At 42.9% G+C, this 22,011-nt stretch overlaps 1 protein-coding gene across 6 annotated transcripts in view; it reads right to left on the reverse strand.

The window, feature by feature from the left end:
* SMC5 (structural maintenance of chromosomes 5) overlaps positions 1–22,011 on the reverse strand; it is a 64,815-nt gene continuing 42,804 nt past the window's right edge. For 5 of the 6 annotated variants that reach the window (XM_084834333.1, XM_084834334.1, XM_084834330.1 and 2 more), the window contains 7 exons: positions 14,092–14,217; positions 9,732–9,827; positions 8,490–8,594; positions 7,432–7,551; positions 3,782–3,961; positions 3,599–3,694; positions 1–926 (listed from right to left, as the gene is read on the reverse strand). In XM_084834333.1, the coding sequence (XP_084690459.1) occupies positions 798–926; positions 3,599–3,694; positions 3,782–3,961; positions 7,432–7,551; positions 8,490–8,594; positions 9,732–9,827; positions 14,092–14,217 (852 nt within the window). In that variant the 3' untranslated portion in view covers positions 1–797. Of the gene's footprint in view, positions 927–2,847; positions 2,967–3,598; positions 3,695–3,781; positions 3,962–7,431; positions 7,552–8,489; positions 8,595–9,731; positions 9,828–14,091; positions 14,218–22,011 lie in introns of those variants that run through there. The other variant, XM_084834329.1, reaches the window with a different exon arrangement.

The following is a 22,011-nucleotide window of genomic DNA, read 5'->3' on the forward strand; positions in this document are numbered from 1 at the left end:
TAATTTCCAATATAAATTTATTATACAAAAATGTTTGCTTGGATTTTTGTGCACAGAAGAGTCATCTTTTTCCTAAATAAAAAAGCACATGGGATAAAATTTAAACATGTCCAAACTTATAAGAATGGTACATTATATAAAATGAACAAATACCAGTCAAGCAATTAGTTTTTTCTGAGAGCAAGATAAAAAGATATTGCATATTTTATGTATTTGGCAAGTGTCTGAAACTATCTTCTAGATCACAGTTAAATTAAGATGGTACTATAGCAGCAATTGGGGAGGGTACTTTTTTATAGTCCACCATCCCATATTAATTACACACATCAGAACTTTAAACAGCATGTATACTCTCTTTTGAGTTCACAACCATGGACAGTGACAACTGTTAAACTTTCCTGCTGAACAGATTTGGTAAAATCTTTACCAGTTCACCAATAAGACCAAAAACTAAATCAGAACATTTACAAGACATATAAAAAGGATTTAAAGACATCAAAGCGCCAAAGCTGTGAAAGGTTACGAGCATGCTTCTTTTCCCAATTCACCACCAAAGACAATTGATCACTGATATGAAAAAGTTCTTTCGATCTCTTCAAAAAAAATTTGGTGCTTGCAGTCCTCCCAAGGAAAATGACCATAAAAAAGTGAAGTACACACTATAGTCACATAAAACATAGGCCATTGATGGCCACTTCAAGAGCTGTGCTTTTAAATGAAGAAATCTAGTTCTTCAGCCTTCCCCAACTAGTTTTCTTCTAGGTAACAAAAGGCATCAGAAGTTATTTACTGATTAATCAAGGCTGAAATCGCCGCCGTCTCCTAAGGAAAGCCTTTAAGTCCCACTTGCTCGATTCTAGCATATAAGATCCATTGTAGACCAACAATATTGTCATTTTTTCTGCATAAGTTAGGTTCTGCAAGAGCTGTTAACAAATAAAAGAAAAAAGCTCCATCAAAAACAGTTCACGTACTTATTAGTTAATATATATCACTGCTTCTCACAGCAGCTATATTCTATTTCTCAGGAACATATTGGTATTCCACCATCTCCTTTTTGGTTCAGCAAAGCCCAGCAATTTTGCCAGGTGGGCAAGACAACACATGCAGTATAAATTATGATTAGGGGCAAACCTGTTTTCCGTTATTAAGTTCTAATGCACTCTTCAGTATCACATCGACTACATAAACATCACCACATCAAGGATATTAACAGTTGCCACCCAAGAGAATTTTGCCACTAGCATGTTTGCAGGATCCAATATTATATAAGTACAGGCAGAAAAATTTTAAAAAGTGCATACACAGGCAAGAAAAACAAAGGACAACAAATAAAGAGCAAACACAAAAAGGCAGGCAATGTTAATAGATTTTTTTAAAGTCTTTGAAAAAAGAAAACAGGGACATTTGGGATAACTCTTAATAAATTATGTGATTTTCCATTTGCATTGGAGGCGGGCCTAGAGAAATTGAGAATAAGGACCTTGGGCATGGATACGGCTGCCTTGCGCCTACTGCTTCTCTTTACAGTGCTGGGCAAGGCAGCTACAGCCACTGCCACCGCAATCATCTTCCTTACTCCCAATTTCTTTGGGCCCTGCCCCCGAGACACTGGAAACAAGGATGAAGCTGCTTTGCCTAATAATATGTAAAGAGACATCCTTGGTATGAGGCAGTCAAAGCTGCTCCTAACTTCCTTATTCCCAGTGCCTTGTGCCCCCACCCCCAGGGATCAGGGGTGGGTTCAGAGGCAGTGAGAACAAGGATGTTAAGGCAGCTACAGCTGCCTTGTGCCCAGAGCTTCTCTTTATAGTGCCAGGTGATTTTAAAAAACGGAAAAGTGTCTTTTTAAAAGGGGAGGCCAGAACCACCAGTGGGGCCCTGCCCCAGGACTCAAGGACAGCCCCCCTGGCATCTGCCTAATTGTGTCGTGTGCTGACGCTGGGCCCAACTGTCATTCAGGTAAGCACTCTCCAAAGATGCCAGGAGTACCCTAGAATAACACAATGCAGGTATGATCTAGACAAAGTCCCACTGATTTCAATGGAAGAGATAAAGCGTATGCTTAACTCTTGCACTGAAATCATTAAAAGTGCTGGATTGCACCGGTTGTTCAAATGTGTTTAGGAATTATTTAAAAATAGGATATGGAAACCATTTACAAATAACTAGCCATGTAAATTACATGTTTATCCTTTAAGTCTTCAATCTTCAAAACATGAGAATGTTTTCTCAACAGATCCAAAAATATTCTTTATGTCAGCGGAAGGAGTCCTTCCACAAGAGAACTCCTTCCACCTGAGGAAGGGAACCTTTGGATCCAGACCCAGTATCACTAAATGCTTCCCTCAGTAAAAATATGTTTAGCCTTTTTAAAAAACATTTGCAGGGTTGGGGAGTCTCTCAGGAGATTCAATGGAGCCCTGGCCACAATTGAAAAAGTCCCAGCATCAGGATCTCATTAATGTGACCTAAGAAAAGAGATGGGAAGCTCTTTTCATGTAGGTTGGACACAGCCTTAGATTTGTCAGTCCCAAGCACAAAGCATTGTATCCAATGCTGGCTGGCTGCCGGCGGAACAGAAACCACATGTTTTTCTCTTCCCCTTCAGTGCCCCCCCACATCTGTTCCAGGGCAGATGGGGGGGTGCAGGAGGCTGCAGAAGAGCAAGAGAAAGTCCTGTTGCATGAATGAAAGCCACTTGCACAATGTTGGTTGATATAGCTCAAAGTGTTTTATAGGTTAATATGTACATCTTTAATTGAACCTGGAAGCTAACAGGTGGCTAGCATAACCCAGAGAGGTAGTGGAAAATGTGGATGTGCAGGAGCTCATTGTGACAGCCCGCATGGCCATGTGCCAAAGAAGAATCCACAGTCAAGGCACATGCCTCCAGAGGATAGAGAGAGTTCAGTTATTTATATTCAAAGGAGCTGGTTAAAAATTCCATCATAAAGTGTAGACATCTGAAAACAAACCAGTAATAAAATCTCACAATTAAGTTTATAGGGATGACTGCAATTCTGTTCATCATTACCTATGAGTAAGCACCATTGAATTCAATGGTGCTTCTTGAACTCAGTGCCTACCTCTGCACAAGTTTAACTTGTAAAACACACTGAGCTTTAACAAAAGATCTTCAGCCAGATGAAATACATCCTTTAGCTTTTAATCATGCAAATTATCTTCAATGAAGTGTTGTCATTTAAAGTGCTAGTGTGAAGTAGGAACCTCATCAAAGTAAGGGAAGAATAGCCAGCCTCTGCTTGATTACTCCCCTCACTTTTTCTGTGCTATCTGTCAAAAACAATAGTAATCCTTGAAAGCCTTGTTATCTCCTCATCTCAAAGCAAGGAAGGGTCCCTCAATTATCCTGGCATTCTGGCAACTGAAGTTATCGCTCCTGCTCTAAAAAAAAAATTAAAAAGTCCTGGAGCTGTGCTCAGCTGCATTCCCCCTCCGCGACACCACTGGTGTGACCATTTAAAGGCAGGTTTTATATATTATGGGCAACCTTCCTGTTTAGGTCTCCATCAGTATTATTTATTCTCTAAACAAATAAATCCACATGCACATAAGACAGTTTTTAGTCACTCACCTTTGGTGTAATAAAGAAGTACTGAGAAGTGCTCTCTTTGCAGGCAGTTTTTACCACCACATCAAAGACTCTCCTTTCATTAACTGGGTCCATCCCCTTTAAAAGAAATAAATGCATTAACATTTTCTCTCCCGCTACTGTATACACTTGAGGAAGTATCTCTTTCATATGGAGCAAATATACCTGATTTATTTCATCCACTACTCTGAAGGGGCATCTGTTGAGTTCCTGCAAAGCCATTAGGTACAACATAGTTGAAACGCTTCTCTCCCCTCCACTCTGATGGTGTGGAGTCAATTCATGAAGTTGGGCGCTGTTGCGGAATTTGACTCTAATCCGAATCCCATACTTGTCATATTCTTCCTGTCAAAAAAGGACAGCACTGTTAAGAGTTCTGCAAGTTGGCACATTGTCACTGACAATACATGAAAGAGAGAAACCCCCAATGGTTGAATTCAGACATTACATCAAACCAAGGTTTGCACTAGCCATAGTTTAGAACCCAAACCATGTTTTGAACTTCCAAACATAGAACAGGCAAGCCATGATTTAGAGCTGCTTATGTGTGCTTTCATTTTCCATCGACTTGGCACTGAGCTCCATATATTTATTCCTATCTCCATGGTACAACAGTCTCTGGAAGCAGAGAAATAATCACCATTCAGACATCACACCAAACCAGGGTTAGCACACAAACCATGATTTGCAAACTAACTTTGAACCGTGGCTCATCCATTTAGACATCACAAACTATAGTTAAGCTTCAAATAAGTCAATGCAGTGGAGTGGCTAGAGAACCGTGTCCAAATCCTCACTCAGCCATGAAGCAAACCTACCTCACAGTGCTGTTGTGAGCTACCTTAAACTCAGAAATGGGGAACTTGTGGCAAGGTTCATCAGTCCCAAGAGGACTGGACTCCCTCCCTGGGCTCTTCCCCAAGCCCCCACCTTGGGTGGAGCCTTGGGGAGATAGCAGGGAAAGGAATCCCTATTGCTACTGAAGATAACAGGGGGATTTCCCTTATATAGTACACCGCTTGGCCTCCTAATTGGGAAGAGGGCTGATAAGCTTCGTGCTTTGCTTGCCCCATATCCTCTCGAGTGGGGTAAGGCATGGGCAGGCAAAGCCACCTTGACCAAGGCACAGGGTGGAGGAGCGCTCCTTCAAGTGGTGCCTCAGTTGGGAGAGGTTTCATGTGTGCCAGCTTTCCCCTCAAAAGTTCCCCACCCCTAAACTCCTCAGAGGAACAGCAACATACAAATGTAGTCAAAACATTCATGACAATAATAAAACTCATACTTTTTATTTATGGTTCAAATGTTTAATCAAACTGATCACTTAAAGACCTTCCAGTTAATGAAAAAGGGATCCCTAGATAATTTCAGAAGAGTTATTGCCATACTCATTCTCTCCCCCTCGGTTGGTGCCTGCCATCCTCTGCTCTCCTTCTGCTGGGGCAACCGGATGGGAGGAGGATGGCTGACACCATTGCTGGGTCCCTCCTCACCTGTTGGAGAATGTGACTCAGCAAGGAAAAAGGATGATTAGCCTGCCTTAACATCTAGGCCAGGTATCACACTAGGCACTTCTGAGCAGGCTGTAAGGCTATTCTGTAGGTTGTCTTGAATGCCACTGAAATCATTGAAAACTATTGTCTGAGTCGGCTGAACCACAAAATGTTTTTTTTCTTGAGAAGACATGGTTTTATGAACATATAGACTCATGCAGATATAATAATGAATTATATAAGTTTAATTAACAAGCAATAAGCTTCTTTTATTCAACTTGTGTAAAGCTAACTGTGCACAAAGCCAATTGTAAAACTACAACTGTCCATCTGCTCTTCTTAAACACAGGAGGCATTTTTCTTCCTCATTCACTAATTAAAGGTGGCATAAATAGTTTCAAAGGCTTGCATTGCAGATCACCAAATTCTATGGATAAACCCCATGTGCAATTTTCCTCTGCTGCTGGCAGCAGAATTATTTAGAATGTATTTGTTTATAATATTTTGGGATCGCCCCTCCACTCAGCAAGTGCTCAAGGCAATGTACAATAAAAAGAATACATAAGAATATAAAAAATAAAAGATTTTTAAAACCGGGGATTAATAAAAAACCAAGACCGGTATCAAGAGCAGAACAGTATCATCTTCAACAGCCACCTAAAGGAGGAGGCTAGGCTAAATTCCCTGGGAAGGGAGTTCCACAACCAAAGTACTGCTACACAAAAGGCCCTGTTACAACTATCCACCAACCTCACCTGTCATTTGAACTGGATTTGCACCAGTGCAGAATTCTGAGAATTGGACTATTTTTATTTTGTTTTATTTTTTAGTCTCTTCAAATACCCTGCATAAGATCACTGCATATTAGCATACACAGCCACGGCAGTAAGGAGGCTTAAATATAAGCCTTTATTGAATACATTTCTGGGTTTTAAGAAGTACTTCAAAATGTACTTGGGAAAATGGGAACGTGTTTCCCAAACAATGGACAGTAGCCAATAGATTTGCCAAATGTTTTGTAGTTGAGTAATTCCCCTGAGCAACCTTTTTGAAGAAGAGAAACTTTTTGGCAGATAGTTCTGGTTCTTGTGGAAGAACCCCACCTCACAGTATAAGGATTTCAACCTCACATCGAACGGCACAATCCCAATTGTTTTCACAAGCACTGAAGTTCACAGAAAATAGAGGCACCCTCGTACCAATATCAGAACTCAAGCTCAGCACAGTGGCCCCTGGAGTCCAAGGGACTACACTGACATGCAACAGGCTTTACAAAAGCTGGGAGGGAATAGAGGGAAAATATTTTTGAGGCCATTTTGAGCCCCTGGGGCTTTGATCAGCAGCATAATCCCATACCACTTTTCTTTAGTAATTCAGAGAATTTGTCAGGGCAAGTAGGGAACTTTGTCCCATAGCCACACAATAGTTGACAAGCAAAAGACCCAGTAAAAGATGGAAAGTAGAGGACAGAGGGTCAACATAGTTCAAGGCTTCCTCTGTCCGTGTGTAAGTATGTGTGTGGATGCATAATGTATTCTATGTGCAATGAGGGATTTCCCTGAAGGATTCCTATTAGTGGGGCCTGGGCCACCAAGTGTCCAGGATAGAAGGTAGGCTTTAGGGTCATTGCAAAGTGCAGCACCTAATTTATCCCCACTGGAGTGAATGGCAGCCATTCATGAATATGTGAGAAAGGGGGTACATTCATGGGCACCACTGAGGGCAAACCTCCCCCTACTGATCCCTATTTTTGTGGGTTGATGGTCAGACTTTCTGTCCTCTCAACTGTGTCCTACTTTGCCAATGCACTCCTAAGCAGAAGTAAGCCCTATTGTGTCCACTGCGTCTTAGTCCTAAGTAAGCATGCACAGAATTGCAGGCTGCACATGTTTAGAACTCAGTGGAGCTACTGAGAATCAAGCCAGACTGTCTTTGCACAGCCCTGCTCTTTGCATCGCACTCAGTGCCATTTCTTAGTCTGATACCAGAGTCTTGGGAACTGGTTTGTACATATATTGAGTGTTTAGGTGCTGCAACTGAAACCAGTTTTTATGCTGCGTCATATAAAACCTATTTATAGAATTGGTTGCCAGTGTTCAATTGAGAACATTATTGTTAATTCCATCCTGAAAAGAAAGAAAGCTATTACCTTTCAATAACTGTTTCTCAAGTGGCAATATCAGAAAGCATGTCATTCCTTATTCATTAATTGAGGTGTTAAAATCTGTGTGTGTGTGTGTGTGTGTGTGTGTGTGTGTCTTTCTCTCCATCCAGAGGAGAGATTTCCTCTCGGTGTTAAACAATACCTATTCCTGATAACCATACCTCATTTTCTATATGAAGATCCACTTCCCCAGCACACTGCATAGAGCTAAAAAAGCTACTGAACTTCTCATTTATTTGGTCAACCAGCTGTTTCAAAGGGTATAGCCACATTTCCTTGACCTAAAAATGAAAAGACTCGTGTTAATAGGAGTGAATTTACAGCAGAGGATCCCATCACTGGTACTATAGTAATCATTACACTGATGTCTGAAATATGTTGGGCTGGAGCCAGACGTAGTCATGCTTAGAGTAGATTCATTGAAATCAATGGGATGCAGGTTAGTCATTGCCTCACTGATTCCAATCAGTCTACTCTAAGCACAACTTTGTGTGGATCCAACCCATTAATAGTGCTCCTAATCACCATAAACTGGTGCACCAGTTGTGACCCAAGGCTGGGGAGGGGGGGTATGAGGAAGAGAAGAGGGCAGACTCAAGTGCCAGTTGCCATCACCACATACTAAACAAGAACAGCAGGCTGTGTTGTGTTGATACTACATCTGTGCACTGGATCCTGACAGCCTTCATGAGCATGAACTGATATCTTCAAGTTGCATTGATTTCTGGAAGCTGCTGTGCAGGTGAAGCACCCACACTGTATGCTCCCACCAACCCCACCTCCATTCGTCACTTGGCGATGTGCATGAGTCCATCCTGCTCAGGTTTGCTGCTTAGTGGTACCAGGTTGTCAGGGATATCCACCGCTACCATCTCCTAATCCCCAGAATATCAAGCATGGATGAGTGCTGGGACAGTGTTGGGGGAAGGACATGGATCCTGCATTCTAGCTGGTTGTCCCTGGTGGTGGCTGTATGTACACAGCTCTTGGTATTCCTGCAGGTGTGCACTGCCTCTATGACTTGCCATTCACAAGCACTCGCAGGAAGTGCGTATGTTTTATGATAGTTTGTTTTATTATATCTTTTATTATAGTTTGTTTATTATAAAGCCAACAGCTATTTATGCTTTCTCCTACAGTACAGTGCATTAATAGATACTTATTTCAGGAAAACCTTACCAGTGGGAATAACAGCAATAACCACCAATAAATGTTATACCTGTGAAATATTTTGCCTATAGCTGTCCAGCTCTTTTTTCTTTTCCTCCAGCTCCAGTGTCATCTGTTCTATTTCTTCCGTCCCTTTATTATATTCTTCAACAACCTGGCAGGAAGAAGTTAGTCTTTTTAAAACGCATTCTCTTCTAAATGGGCAATATAGACACTTTACCATACAAAGCTCAAGTAAAAATGCCTCAGTGCCTATTACTTGTTCACATACAAAAAGTACGTGAAACACAGTTGTGTACGTATCCCATATTCATAATACAAAATATATTTCAGCTCAAGTGCAGAGAACCCAAGGCACCATTGCAGACAGAAACTCAAGCAACATGTGATAATGGCTGACATGGTTGTTTAAAATGGGATCTTTCCTAATCAAATATAAAATGGGTATATCGGTTGGACTTGATTTTAAGAGCTAAAAGGGCATGTGGGTGGAGGGCTGAATACTCTTCCCCTACCCCTCCACAGTACATCACCAGTGCCTCCTTTATCTCTCCAATTCTGGAAGGGAGCCTGGCAGTGAGTAAAGGGACTAGAGAGAAGGGCTGCAAAGACGTAGTTCAGGGCTATACTACTTGACACAGTCAGTATGTAGCGTGCAGCTTACACTCTCTCTCTCTTTACTTACAAGTGCACGGGAGGGGGCATTCTGGATCAGGACTACCACATGAGCTGCAGGGGAAATGTAAACACTTGCCTCCCAGTCTCTTGTTTTCCTAAATTCTCCCCAAGAGAAAAAGCCTCCAATAACACTGATGGAGGCATTCTCTCTTGTGGGGGGGATTTAGGAACAAGCAACTGGGAGAAGGTCTAAACTTCCCCTATCCAAATGTGGTGCTCCTGATCCAGATCAGGGGCCCATATGCTTACTTGTAAGTAAAAAAAAGAGAGAGGGTAAGCTGCATGCTACGTATTTAACATACCGTGTAGTTTAGCTCTCAATTTATAGAGGATTAGGGTAGACCTGGTATTACACAAGCAAGTCTGCCACTATCAAGTGTAGCACAATCCAGAGCTAATTCCCCCCACCCCCGCTTGTTTTCTTCCTTTTTTTTTTTTTTAAAGAACAGAAGCAGCATAGAACACACTGGTTCTTGAGGGGAAAAAAACTATTTAGAATTCTAATAGATTCAGAAACTGCCATTTGCGACACATTGTTCCTGCTGCTTGGCTTATTGTTATTATTACCAAACAACCTAGTACAGTGTGGGAGTCATATACTGGGAGTACATACTGAAGCGCTGAGACCTGTGAAGCAGGAAGCTCTTGATTTCTCCTCTTTCAGTAAAGCGTCAATTTCATCCAGTGTATTTGGAAGAGCTCGGAATGCCTTAAAGAAAAGGACCTTTGTATCAAATTTCTGTAATAGAAGATGCCAACGACATTGCCAAAGCTTTTCTGCTTTTAGCTCAAGCAGGCCTTGACCTTGCTTTCCTAGTCAGAATCTCCAAGGATCCACAGATATGCTTTGCAACTCACCTCTGGGGAGTGTATTACTACTACTACAAGAGCCCCTGCCCTTCACTGGAACCTCCCACACCTCACAGTGAGCCTTGGAAAACAGAGAGAGGTCTTGCTGTTAAGCCTCTGAGGCTCAGTGTTACAGGGACGCCCAGTAGCCTGGAAATCAGGAGGACAGTGGGGGCTTGGCTTCACAGCTGTGCTGAACCTTGAAGGTGCTCTAAGCTTCTCTAAAGCTCAGTGTAATATCACACCCAAGACCCACCCCCTGCCTCCCCAGGGACAATCTTTCCCTCCCTGCCTGCTGGGTCCACAAACACCACAATTCAGTTATACCCATTTATGAAACCAGGTTATTATTATATTGTACAAAGCTTGATATATTTGTATCTTTTGGTACCTGAAAGGAGACAAAACCAAAGAGGGTTTTGAAGAGGAGCTGGGAAGGGAAAATGAGAGACAATCTCTTCTAATTCCATGTATGTTTGCTGTACCCATTAATAGTCACTGCCCTGTCTCTCAAGCTCCCTCACTTGAGTCAGGTCACCCTTCAGAAGCAGAGGGTGGCAGAAAAGGAAAACGACCAGAACAGACTTCCCTTGTCCACTTCTGAGCAGGGGAGGAGACCAAGGTATTGATTTAGTGCTGGCTTCCTGAGGTGCTCCAAGAGCCTTGGCAGCCAGGACCAAAATGGCAACCCCAACTTTTCTCTCTGGCTTGGAGCAGGAGAAGAGATGGGGATCTCGCCCATAGTTGTGCTGCATTTCCAAGCATAGCACAACAGCACAGACTCTCATCCTCTAGCCAGCTCCAAGCTGGAGAGGAAGGCTGGAACTCTTCTCATCACACTTGCCAGAGGGCAATGTAACACTATAGTGAGTGGAATCCTCCTTTTTTATTATTGTCTTGGTGGTAACTACTCATAATATACCCTTGAGCAGAAGTTAATCTGCCTGCTGAAAGCTCATATACCTCTGCTGCAGATACAGATAATGTGGAACTTTAAAAAATACGCTGATTCAAAAGGATCATGACTAATAGACAAATAAATGGGCATTTATGCCAGTTTTTTTGCAATGTGTAAAGGGAAATTCTTTTATAGGGTGCATAACGTGATGGATAGGCCCGCGTAATTATGTCTGCCATATTTTACCAGTATTTCCATAGTAGTGGGAAGGGAATAAGGTGAACTAGATCAGGACAGAGCCTTGACCAAAATCTATGCTCATGCTCTAGTGGTGAGCACTTTAAAAAAACAGCTCAGGAGAAGGCAGAAAAAGGCTTATACACCAGAGAGATACCTCCTTCTCATCATCTATCATACAAGTAACTAAAAAAGAAGCAAGAAAATGCTAACTTACTAATGCATAAAACTATTCTACCCACTGGAGGTTCTGCTGGCAACAAGGGCAAAGGACCTGAGTGTAGCTGGAAAGAATACTAAAGGAGAAGGGCTGGGAGAGTCTTCTGAGACCTGATGACACCAAGCTCTATTTCTCTTTTATAGCTGAATCAGATGAGGCAGTGGAAATGCTGAATCAATGTCTGGAATCAGTAACATGCTGGACGAGGCCCTCAAGTGGCCTCTGTGGCACAAAATGCCTTTCAGCAGCTAAGGCTAGTGCAGCAGTCATAGCCTTCCTGGACAGGGTTAACCATGCTCAGGTAACATCTAGCATTGCCTAATGTAATGTGTGGTGAGCTGGGCGCCTTTAAAGACTGCTCAAAACAGCAGTTCAGAATACAGCTGCTAGGCTGCTAACCAGGACTGGCAACTGTGAACACAACTAGTCAGTGCCTAAATAGCTGCACTGGCTTCCAAGCCATTTCCAAGTGCAATTCAAAGTGGTGGTGTTGACTTTTAAAGGCCTAGACAGCTTGGGACCCAGGTAGCTGAACCTGCCTGTGCACAGAGTTCATCTCTCGAGGCATTCCTCCAGACTCCACTGTCATCTGAGGGATGTTGGTAGTGACTGCAGAGGAGAGAGGGCTTTCTTGGTGGTGGTGCCCAGTCTGCATTGTTATTTGTACTGTGCCAGGTGAATTTTATTTAATCCTCCCAGACTTATAAGTTCAACTGCTTTTTTACTGGTTTATTCTGGATATTTTAATGATTTCTAGAGGATGTTGTATTTTGAATCCAATATTGGAGCCTTCAGAGGCTCACTGTTTGTGAAACACTTTGAAGACAAAGTCCCTCTCCTTCATGCTGACTTCAACACCACTGTTAATATTGTCTGTTGAGGTATCTCAAGCATTGTCTTGTCCTGTTCTGCAGGATCAGTTTTAGTTTTTGAAGCCTGAGAATGTGGACAAGATGCTTGCATTTGTGCGACTAACCACATGCTCTCCCAACCCTTGCCCATCATAGCTGCTTCTGACTAGCCACAGAGGGTTGATCGGATGGATCAGGGAGTGATGTCTGCATCTTTGCACAATGGAGTAGTCCCTGCAGCCTTGAAGGAGGCAGTGATGCAGCTATTCCTGAAAAAATCCTCCCTGGATCCAGAGTTGTATACTAACTATTGTCCAATCACAAATACCCCATTCTTAAGCAAGGTACTGGAGACAGTGGTGGTGATTCAGCTGCAGGCACTCTTGGATGAAACTGATTACCATGACCCATTCCAGTCTGGGTTAAGGTCTGATTTTAGGATCGAATTGGCCTTGGTCTCCCTGATGGACGAGCTTCTTTGGGAGAGGAGCAGGGGGAGTGTGACCCTGTTACTTCTTCTCAATCTCTCACCAGCTTTCGATACCAGTGACCACAGTATCTTCCTAGACTGCCTCCATGAATTGGGTGCAACATTTTACCACAGTTCGGCTCTTTCTTACGGGGTCGGTTCCAAAGAATAACATTGGGTGACTATGCCTCGGCCTAGTCAATTGAACTGAGGTTGCCACAGGGCAGTATTTTGTTTGCAATATTGTTTAACATTTATACGAAGCCATTGGGAGCACTCATTAGGAGATTTGGGGCAAGGTGCCATCAGCATGCTGATGACACCCAGCTCTATTTCTCTGTAGCATCTGAGTTTAGAGAGGCCATTCGTGTTCTGAACCAGTGCCTGGATGAAGTTATGGGCTGGATGAGGGCAAATAAACCAAAGCTGAACCCTGATAAGACAGAGACTGTACAGGTGGGCACTTCCCATGTCTGGGAACTGGGTTGTTCATCTGTTCTGGATGGGATTGCACTCCCTTTGAAGGAAGAAATCCATAATCTGGGGGTGCTCCTAGATCTATCTTTATCACTGGAGGCCTAGGTGAACTCAGTGGCTCAGAGCACCCACTACCAACTTCAGCTGGTGCAACAACTATGCCCATTCCTAGGTTAGGATAGCCTAGCCACTGTGGTTCATACACTGGTAACCTCACAAATAGATTACTGTAATAAACTCTTGTGTGGGGCTGCCCTTGCACCTGGTTCAGAAGCTGCAGCTAGTGCAGAATGCAGCAACTAGGGAGCAAAGTGGGGCACTCAGCTACGTGCACACTACACTTGGTTTAAAAGAACCGCAATGGCTGCCTATTAGCTACTGAGCCATGTTCAAGCTTCTGTTGTTGACATAACAGTCCTAAATCACTCAGGACCAGGAATACCTTGTGAACCGTCTTCCCCTATATAGACCCAGACAACCCCTAAATTCTTCAGAAGTGGCCTTGATTCTGTGACTGACAGAATGTCACCAAGTAACACCTCGAAAGCAGGCCCTCTCAGTAGTGGTATCCACCCTCTGCAACACGCTTCCCCATACAGTTCGGGAGGCAGAAATGTGGTGTTTTAGACGCCTCCAGAAAATGTACTTATTCACACAAGATTCCCTAGTTTATAATTTATAATCATGATGCTGCTCCATTTTACTGTCTCTTTTTATTGCTTTTTTGATCTTACCTTTCTTGTTGTAATTGAATTGTTTCATGTTGTATTGTATTGGATATTTTTACGGTGATCTTTAGTATTTTTGTATGTAAATCGCTTAGAGATTTTATTATATTAACTTGTATACAAGTATTACTACTAATAACAATTTTGATTATATTCTGTCGTAAACCATCCTGGAGACATGGTTGAAGGGCAATGGCAGTGTGTGGTGTGTGCATGCACATGATCCCTCCATTGTGATGCTTACTTGGCAGCAGTCTTCTGGAAGGTTTTGATTTGGACCAAGGTTACAAGATTGCTTAGCTCTCCTCATTAAATCCTTACATTTCTCCATAAGCATGCGTTTCCTTTCTTCAAGTTTGAAAAACTGTTGCTGTAATAAACAGAAGTCATGAAAATAAAAGGCAATATTACTTTTATGAAAACATCACTGATTTCAAGTAAACACAGTTAAAACTGTATCAGTGCAAGGTCTTCAGAATCTGTGATATACCAACTGAAACTTACCCGATGGAAAACAAATGAATCTATTTTCCAGCATCTAGAGTTTTTTCCTCTTATTTGTCTGCAAGTGGTGCTGCTCTGGTTTTGCATTTGTCTGGCTGGACAGGAGCACTCCACACTGCATTTTTGTTTATTTTCTCTTTGGATTACTTGTGCATGTTGAGGACTTCCCTGAACACGTGTATGTATGTATGTATGTATGTGTGTGTGTGTGTGTGTATATATATATATATACACACACACACACACATACACATACACACACACATATATACATACATATATTGATCACAGTGTAGGCCACAATAAATTTTGCATATTTTAAATGGGCTGCACCTCACAAGGTCTGGGGGAAATGTGTTTTCTGGAAGTATGGCAAACCTGATCAAGAGGGCTTTAAACTAAATCCTGTGGGGGATGAAGACATCAGCCTGAAGGTAAGCACTAATTACAGAGACCTGGGAAAAGCAGGAGAAGCTGGGGGATTTTTGGGAGTGCCTAGCAAGCCCAAAAATAAAATAGCAGAAGAATCATCAGAGCAGAATATCAATGGCTTTTGATGTTTATACAATAATACACAAAGTACAGGAAATAAACAAGATGAGCTTGATCTCCAAGTACAGGAAGGTAAATATGATTTGATAGTTATAACTGAGACTTGGTAGAACAACTCTCATGACTGAAATGTAGCAACTGAAGGATATAACTTGTTCAAAAAGAATAAGGACCTTCACCAGAAGGTCCGAACATATAAGACCGATTCTGGCCCGCCTGCACTGGCTGCCTGTATGTTTCCGAGCCTGATTCAAGGTCCTGGTTTTAACCTATAAAGCCTTAACATGGCTTGGGACCACAACACCTGACACAGCGCCTCTCCTGACACGAACCTACCCATACACTACACTCAATATCTAAGGCCCTCCTCCAGCTGCCTACTCTGAGGGAAGCTTGGAAGTGGGCAACAAGGGAGGGGGCCTTCTCGGTGGTGGCCCCCAAATTATGGAATGATCTCCCCGACAAGGCCCACCTGGCACCAACATTGTTATCTTTTCAGCACCAGGTTAAGGACCTTTCTCTTCTCCCAGGCATTTGGCAGCATATAAGTTTAACTGATCCTGGAATGGTGTATGGTTATGGTTGTCTGCTTTGAGATTGCTTGTTGAAGTTTTTTTAGATATATGTTCTTGTATATTGTTCTGTTCATGTGTTTTTTTATGGAATTGGCTTAAAAAACTGTATATTATATTTTTACATGTTTTAATCTTTGTAAACCACCCAGAGAGCTTTGGCTATTGGGCGGTATAGAAATATAATAAATAAATAAATAAAGTGAAAGAAAGGGAGTGGCAAGAGCCTTGTATGTCAAAAATGTGTACACCGCACAGAAGTTCAAGAGTGTGAACATGGTAGCCCTGTGGAGAGCACTTGGGTCAAAATAAATTCATCCTGGAAGGCAATTTAAAAATCCATTAAATAATTACTGAAACATTTAAAAATGGAAAAAGAAATAAAACAATGTTGAGGTTAGCATCTACTACAGACTGCCAAACCAAGGTGAGGATGTGGATGATGCTTTTTAAAACATATTACAGATGTTTCAGGAAAGCAAAAAATTAGTAGCAATACAGGATTTCAACTACTCTGATAACTGCTAGAACAGCAGTCCCCAACCTTTTTGGGACCAGGGACCGGTCCGTGGAACACAATTTTTCCACGGACTGGGGGGGGGATGGGACTGGGCCGCAGTAGGGGTGTGGGAGCCCCCCTTACCTTGGGTCTGTGGGGGGGGCAATCTGCCCCCCCCCCCGGAATCCTCACTGGCCCTGGCGGGCTCCACTCCAAGTCCGCGGAGCTGCTGGCCGGCTCCAGCCAGGGGAGGACTTCCAGCCGCTGGGACGCAAATGGCATCCGCATATACCATTTGCGTCCCTGTTCTTTGTGGTAATAGGCTATTACTGCAAAGAACAGGGCGGGGGGAGGGACGAATCGCCTCCCCCCTGCCCCGTGGACCCAAGGTAAGGGGGGTTTCCCACACCCCTACTGCGGCCCTGTCCCTAACAGGCCATGGACAGATACTGGTCCGCGGCCTGGGGACCCCTGTGCTAGAAGACAAACTCTGCTAAGCATGGAATTGTGAACAAATTCCTGACATGTCTTGCTGACAATTTTCTCTTTCAAAAAGTGGACAAGGGAACAAGGGGATCAGCTATCCTTGACTTGATCTTAACCAATATGGAAGAGTTGACCAGTGAGATTAAAGTAGTGGGAAACTGGGGGGGGGGGGGATGACCATATAATGTTAGAATTCATGACCTTATGGAAAGCTGTGAGCATAGTCAAACATATACCTTGGATTTCAGGAAACCTGATTTTAATAAACTGAGAGAAATGTTAGGCAGGATTCCATGGTTAGATATACAATAAGGAAAGGAGCCCAAGGTGGGTGGAAGTTCCTGAGGAAGGAGTTAAAGGCACAATCACAGTTACAATGAGGAAAAATAATGGGAGCCATCTTAAAAAGCCAACGCAGCTGCACAAAAAGCTTAATAGTGAGCTGAATTTTCTTTTTTTAATGACACATATTAGAAATGGAAGGAAGGACAGGTCACCAAGGATAAGTTTAGTTGAGCAGCCTAGACTTGTAGGGACAACATCATTCATATCAGAAAAGCTAAACATTAGAACAAGCTGAGGCTGGCAAGGATGCTAAGGGCAACAAAAGGGTGTTTTTCGGGTATGTTTGAAGCAAGAGGAAGGAAATAGCAGACCTGCTGCTCAGTAAGTGCAGTGACATGTTAAAAGGCGACAAAGAGAAAGCAGAACTGCTCAACTTGCTTTTCCTCCATCTCCTTCCAAAAAGGGAACTATGTGAAACCTTGCCTAAGTAGCACACCTGCTGAGTGGTCAGATTTGCAGTTTGAGATTGATAACAGGTTAGTCAGGAAATGACTATTTTATATGAGTTCAGGTCAGATGAATTGCCATCTTAAGAGTACATTGACCGGGTGGGTCCAGGGAGTGGTGAATTCGTCTTTGTGTGATGGAGTGGTGTGTCCACTCCTGAAAAAGCCCTCCCTCGATCCAGAGATTTAAACCAACTACCACCTAGTCACTAATACTCCCTTTGAGGACAAGGACCTTAAGAGGATAATGGTTGTGCAAGGCACTTTGAAGATAAAACTGCTCAGTTTCATGCTAACTTGAATGCTGCTTTTAGTACCATATCTGGAGATGTATCCTGAATGAGGAGAGGTTCTGGACAAGTGCCTGGTTGCAGTGATGGGCTGGATGAGGGCCAACAAACTGAGTTCCAACAAGATGGAGACTTTGTGGGAGAGTTGTTCCCAGGTATAGGAATTAGGGAGTTTGCTTCTTCTAGATGAGGTTGCACTTCCTCAGAAAGAACAGGTAGATAAGTTTGGGGGTGCTCCAAAGTGACTACAGTGGTCAGGTGTGCCTATTACCAGCTTTGGTTGATATGCCAATTATGCCCTTTCTTGGACAGGGATAGCCTGCCCACTGTAGTCCACGCACTGGTACCCTCATGTTTAGATTACTGCAATGTACTTTCTGTGGGGCTACCCTTGTACTTGCTCTGGAAGCTGCAGCTGGTGCAAGAATGCATCAGCCAGGATGCTGAATGGGGCCTCTGGCCACACACACATTACACTAGTGTTGAAACAACTGCACTGGCTGCCAACTAGTCACCAAGCCAAACTCAAGGTTTTGGTGCTGGCATCTAAAGCTCTGAACACCTGTGGACCAGGTTACCAGGCATATCACCTTCCCTGCTAAGGTCATCAGAGGAGGTCTTGTTGGTACTGCAACTTGCAGATTGCCATCTGGTGGCAACTGGGAAGCGACCTTTCTCTGTGGTGGCCCCCACTTTGTGGAATGTCCTCCCCCTGCTATGTTGAAGACACCAACTATGGCATGTTTGATGCGCCAGTTAAAGACCTACCTTTTCATCCAAGCCTTTTCTGACTGACTGACTGGGCTGCCCAGTTTTTCTCTGATTTTAAATGTTTTCCACTGAGGATTTTATATTTTATTTTTAAATGATTTTAACTGAGATGTTTTGTATTTTCTGTTTTTAATGTTTAACAGTTGATATGTTGTATTTTAAATGTTTATGTTGTAAACCACTTTGAAATGTCTTCTAAGATATAGTCAAGCGTTATATAAATTGATCAAATAAATAATGCAATTTTAGGCTTCCATAATAGAAGAATCACAGTTTCCAAGCCATAGGAAATATTCTGCAATAGTTTCACCTCATCTGGAATACTGTGTCCAGTTCTGACTGCTGCACTTTAAGAAGGATGTAGACAAAATAGAATAGTTCAGAGGAGGGCAACGAAGATCGTTAGCCCTATGGAAAAACTAGTCACATGAGGAAAGGTTAAAGGACTTGGTATGCTTCACTTGAGAGGAGTCATGACAGCACTCTTCAAATACCTAAAGTGTGGCCTGTCTCATACAGAAGAGGACAATCTGCTGCCTCAGAGTCTAAGGGCACAATCCTATGGATTCAGAGCCCTCCACCTATCCTATGCCCTGCTGGGAAGAGCCAGGCGGGGTGAGAGGAAGACGGAGGTGATTTCGCCTCCATTCCTTCACTTAAAATGCAAAAAGCAGCTAGATGGGCCTCTAGGTCCATCTAGCTGACTTGCCTCCTGGTGGGTGGGAAGGGGACTGGAGAGCCCATAGGATATTGCATATCGCAGCATCTCCTCTCCCCTCCCTGCCCACCAGCATGCCTCTTTTTCTCCGTTGCAGTTGTGACCTTGTGAGAGAAGTTTTCTATGGTGGTAGGGAGGGAAGATCCATAATCAGATCTCCTCGTCCATGCTCATAGCTCTGCTACGGGGAGTGACTACAGCTTCCTTTGGCGCCCCAGACAGCATCTAGGGGCACCCCAGACAGCATCTAGGATTGCTCTCTAATGAACTTATATTACACAAGGGAAGTTTTCAGTTGCAGATCAGAAGAAACTTCTAATAAGTAGTTCAACAATGAAACCCATTAATTACCTAGAGGGTTGGTGGGCTCTCCGTTATTGGAGATCTTCAAGCAGAGGCTAGACAGCCCTCTTTTGGGGATGCGCTAATTCTGGGCTTCCTGCATCAAGCATGGAATTTGATTAAATGGCATACAAGGCCAGCTTTATGATTTAAAGTGCAATATTCTTTTAGAATTTCACTTTAGTATAATAGAACAATGAGGGAGCCCTCCAGTGGCAATTTTTAAAAATAATTTTACCAAAAACAATATAGTATAGTTCAGCAGCTAAAAGTCCTATACTCTTAGGAATCTATTCATGGTCCATTATGAAGAGCTTCTAATAAGATTGCTTTCAAAATTCTTTAAAACTATAAGTTAGTTAACATTTGGGAGGGAACAAAACAAATGGTGCCTTTGTAGATAAGGATGCCAAAGAGTTCATTTTCAAATTTATGGCTGTAAATTCCCCACTACATGACTGAGCTGGGCAAGGCTCAGGCATTCCTCCCTCCCCGTCTTTTCCATGTACCAGTCAAGGAGATCAAAAGCTCCTGCTCCCAGTTTTAAATTAGCCACAGTTCCCCAAGACGTCTGAACTTGGGAAACGGTAGTTGTTCTCACTAACTAGTGTTTAAAAGCTCAGAGAAGTTTGGGTGTCCCAGGGCACAGTGGTTTGTTTAAAATTGGAAGCAAAACCTTCTGACCACCTCCTCATGGGTTCGAAAGAGAAGAAAGGAGGTAGCAGCAAGAGAGTCCAAGGCTCACCTTGGCTCTATGACAAAGCAGGAAACCATGGTTTCCTATGATGTCTGAACTGGGTCACAGTGAGTCAGAAATGAACTCTCTGCATATTATGGTAACATAAAAAATAGGAAAGGTAACAGACTGTTTTGCCAAGGCAACATATTTTGTATGTGTACTTATCAATGTACAGAAATTTGGGATACTTTATAAATCGTTAATCTCAAAAGTTAATAATGTGACTAATTTTTCTGGGCAGTATCCTTTGCTGCTGCTGCACTCCCGCACTTTCCGTTGTGGGACCCATGGCTGGCAAAACAGGGAGTTAGCACTTCATAAAGCATTACCCGAAACAAGCAGAAACACTCATTTCTTCATCAAGAACGGTCAGCCAATCTCTGTTCTATGAGCTCTGCTAACCTGCACCTTCCCAGAAATGAGCATTTCCGTTTGTTTCCAGTTCCTTTACCAAGCGCCAACTCCCTGTTGCATTAACTGTGGCTTCCGCTGGCACGCAGGCAAGATAGCATACTACTCTCTATGTACTACACAGCCAAACTGCTATGGATGTCACCCAATATAAAGGGCTCAGGGGGAGACCGCATCTTGGCATATAAAAACTTGAATATTTTCTAATGCTTGAAAATGTTACTCAATCCAAAACACATACCATCTCACATCTAAAAATAGTTCTGTGAATCATATTGTGGGGCCAGTTCTGACATTAACACTTTCCTACAAGAATTTCTACAACCATATTAATGGATTTCTAGAGCCATCTCATGTCTATTTTCATTTCTAACAACAAAAAAGGACAAATATCAAAATCAAACATACAGTATATAAATATATTTGAATAACTGATAGCTACATCCAGTGGTAGTTTCATTATTATCTAACAGACTTCACACACAGAGTGGGTTCACATGACATGCCAACGCACCCTGCGAATAAGGTACGCAGTGTGGGTTGTTTATGAAACAACTCACAGTGTGTCCAATGGATGATTGGGTTCACTGTGGGTTGTTCTCCCCTCCTTCCCGCTTGGATCTCTAGCCAGTATCCCAGTGTTCTTCATGGCAGAACCCGTCTTGTCTGCCCATCCTGTCCCCCTCTCCTCCCCGCTCTGATCACGACCCCTTTTTGTTTCCCAGCTTTAAAAAAAATGGCAACAGAAATTTGCGCAACTGGGGCCATCACTGTTGTGGGGAGGTCGGTCTTTCGAGATGTGCAAGTGCAAACTTACGGTTGTCCAATATGTATAGCCTTGCCTTGTCAATGCACTTGTATGTTTCAGCTATCAAAAGGAACAAAGTGCAAGGAAATTGATAAGGCAAAACTGCATACAGGTTAATTTGTGCACCATTGACAGTGACAGGTTGGAAAAAGGGGGAAAGACTGGGAGAAGGAAGTGCACCAAAAAGAGGAAGGGACAATATTGCCCACTTAGCAAAGCAATCCTCTTGGTTTTAAGTTTTTAAGTGGAACCAGGTCACTTATCAGTGATCTGATTCCATTCAACACTAAGCTGAGTCTCCAGCTACTCAAGTCAGGGAAGATCGAGTCTCCAGCTACTCAAGTCAGGGAAGATCTAGCCTCCCCCACAACTTTTTGCAGCTATTCCCCACTTTTCAGAGCAGTTACTGCCAAGTAACCCACAATAAAATTTCTCTCCCAGGTTCAGATGACACAACAACCCATCATGGGTTAAATAACCCCTATAACAACCCATGGGTTGTCAGGGTGGCTTGTTGCCCAAAACTAAGCCGCCCTGTGGGAAGCAATCTAGGTTCAAACAACATAACAACTAACTGTGACTAGTTATCCACGATGGGTTGCCATGTTGTGTGAACCAGGTCAGAGTGTGGTCACTGGTGAGTTGCTCTGGAAGCATGCTCCTGTCTTGCCCTTGGCACAA

Source organism: Heloderma suspectum, chromosome 2 (genome assembly GCF_057233095.1).
Source record: "Heloderma suspectum isolate Gila_16-S chromosome 2, 16-S_ref, whole genome shotgun sequence".
NCBI classification, from domain to species: Eukaryota; Metazoa; Chordata; class Lepidosauria; order Squamata; family Helodermatidae; genus Heloderma; species Heloderma suspectum.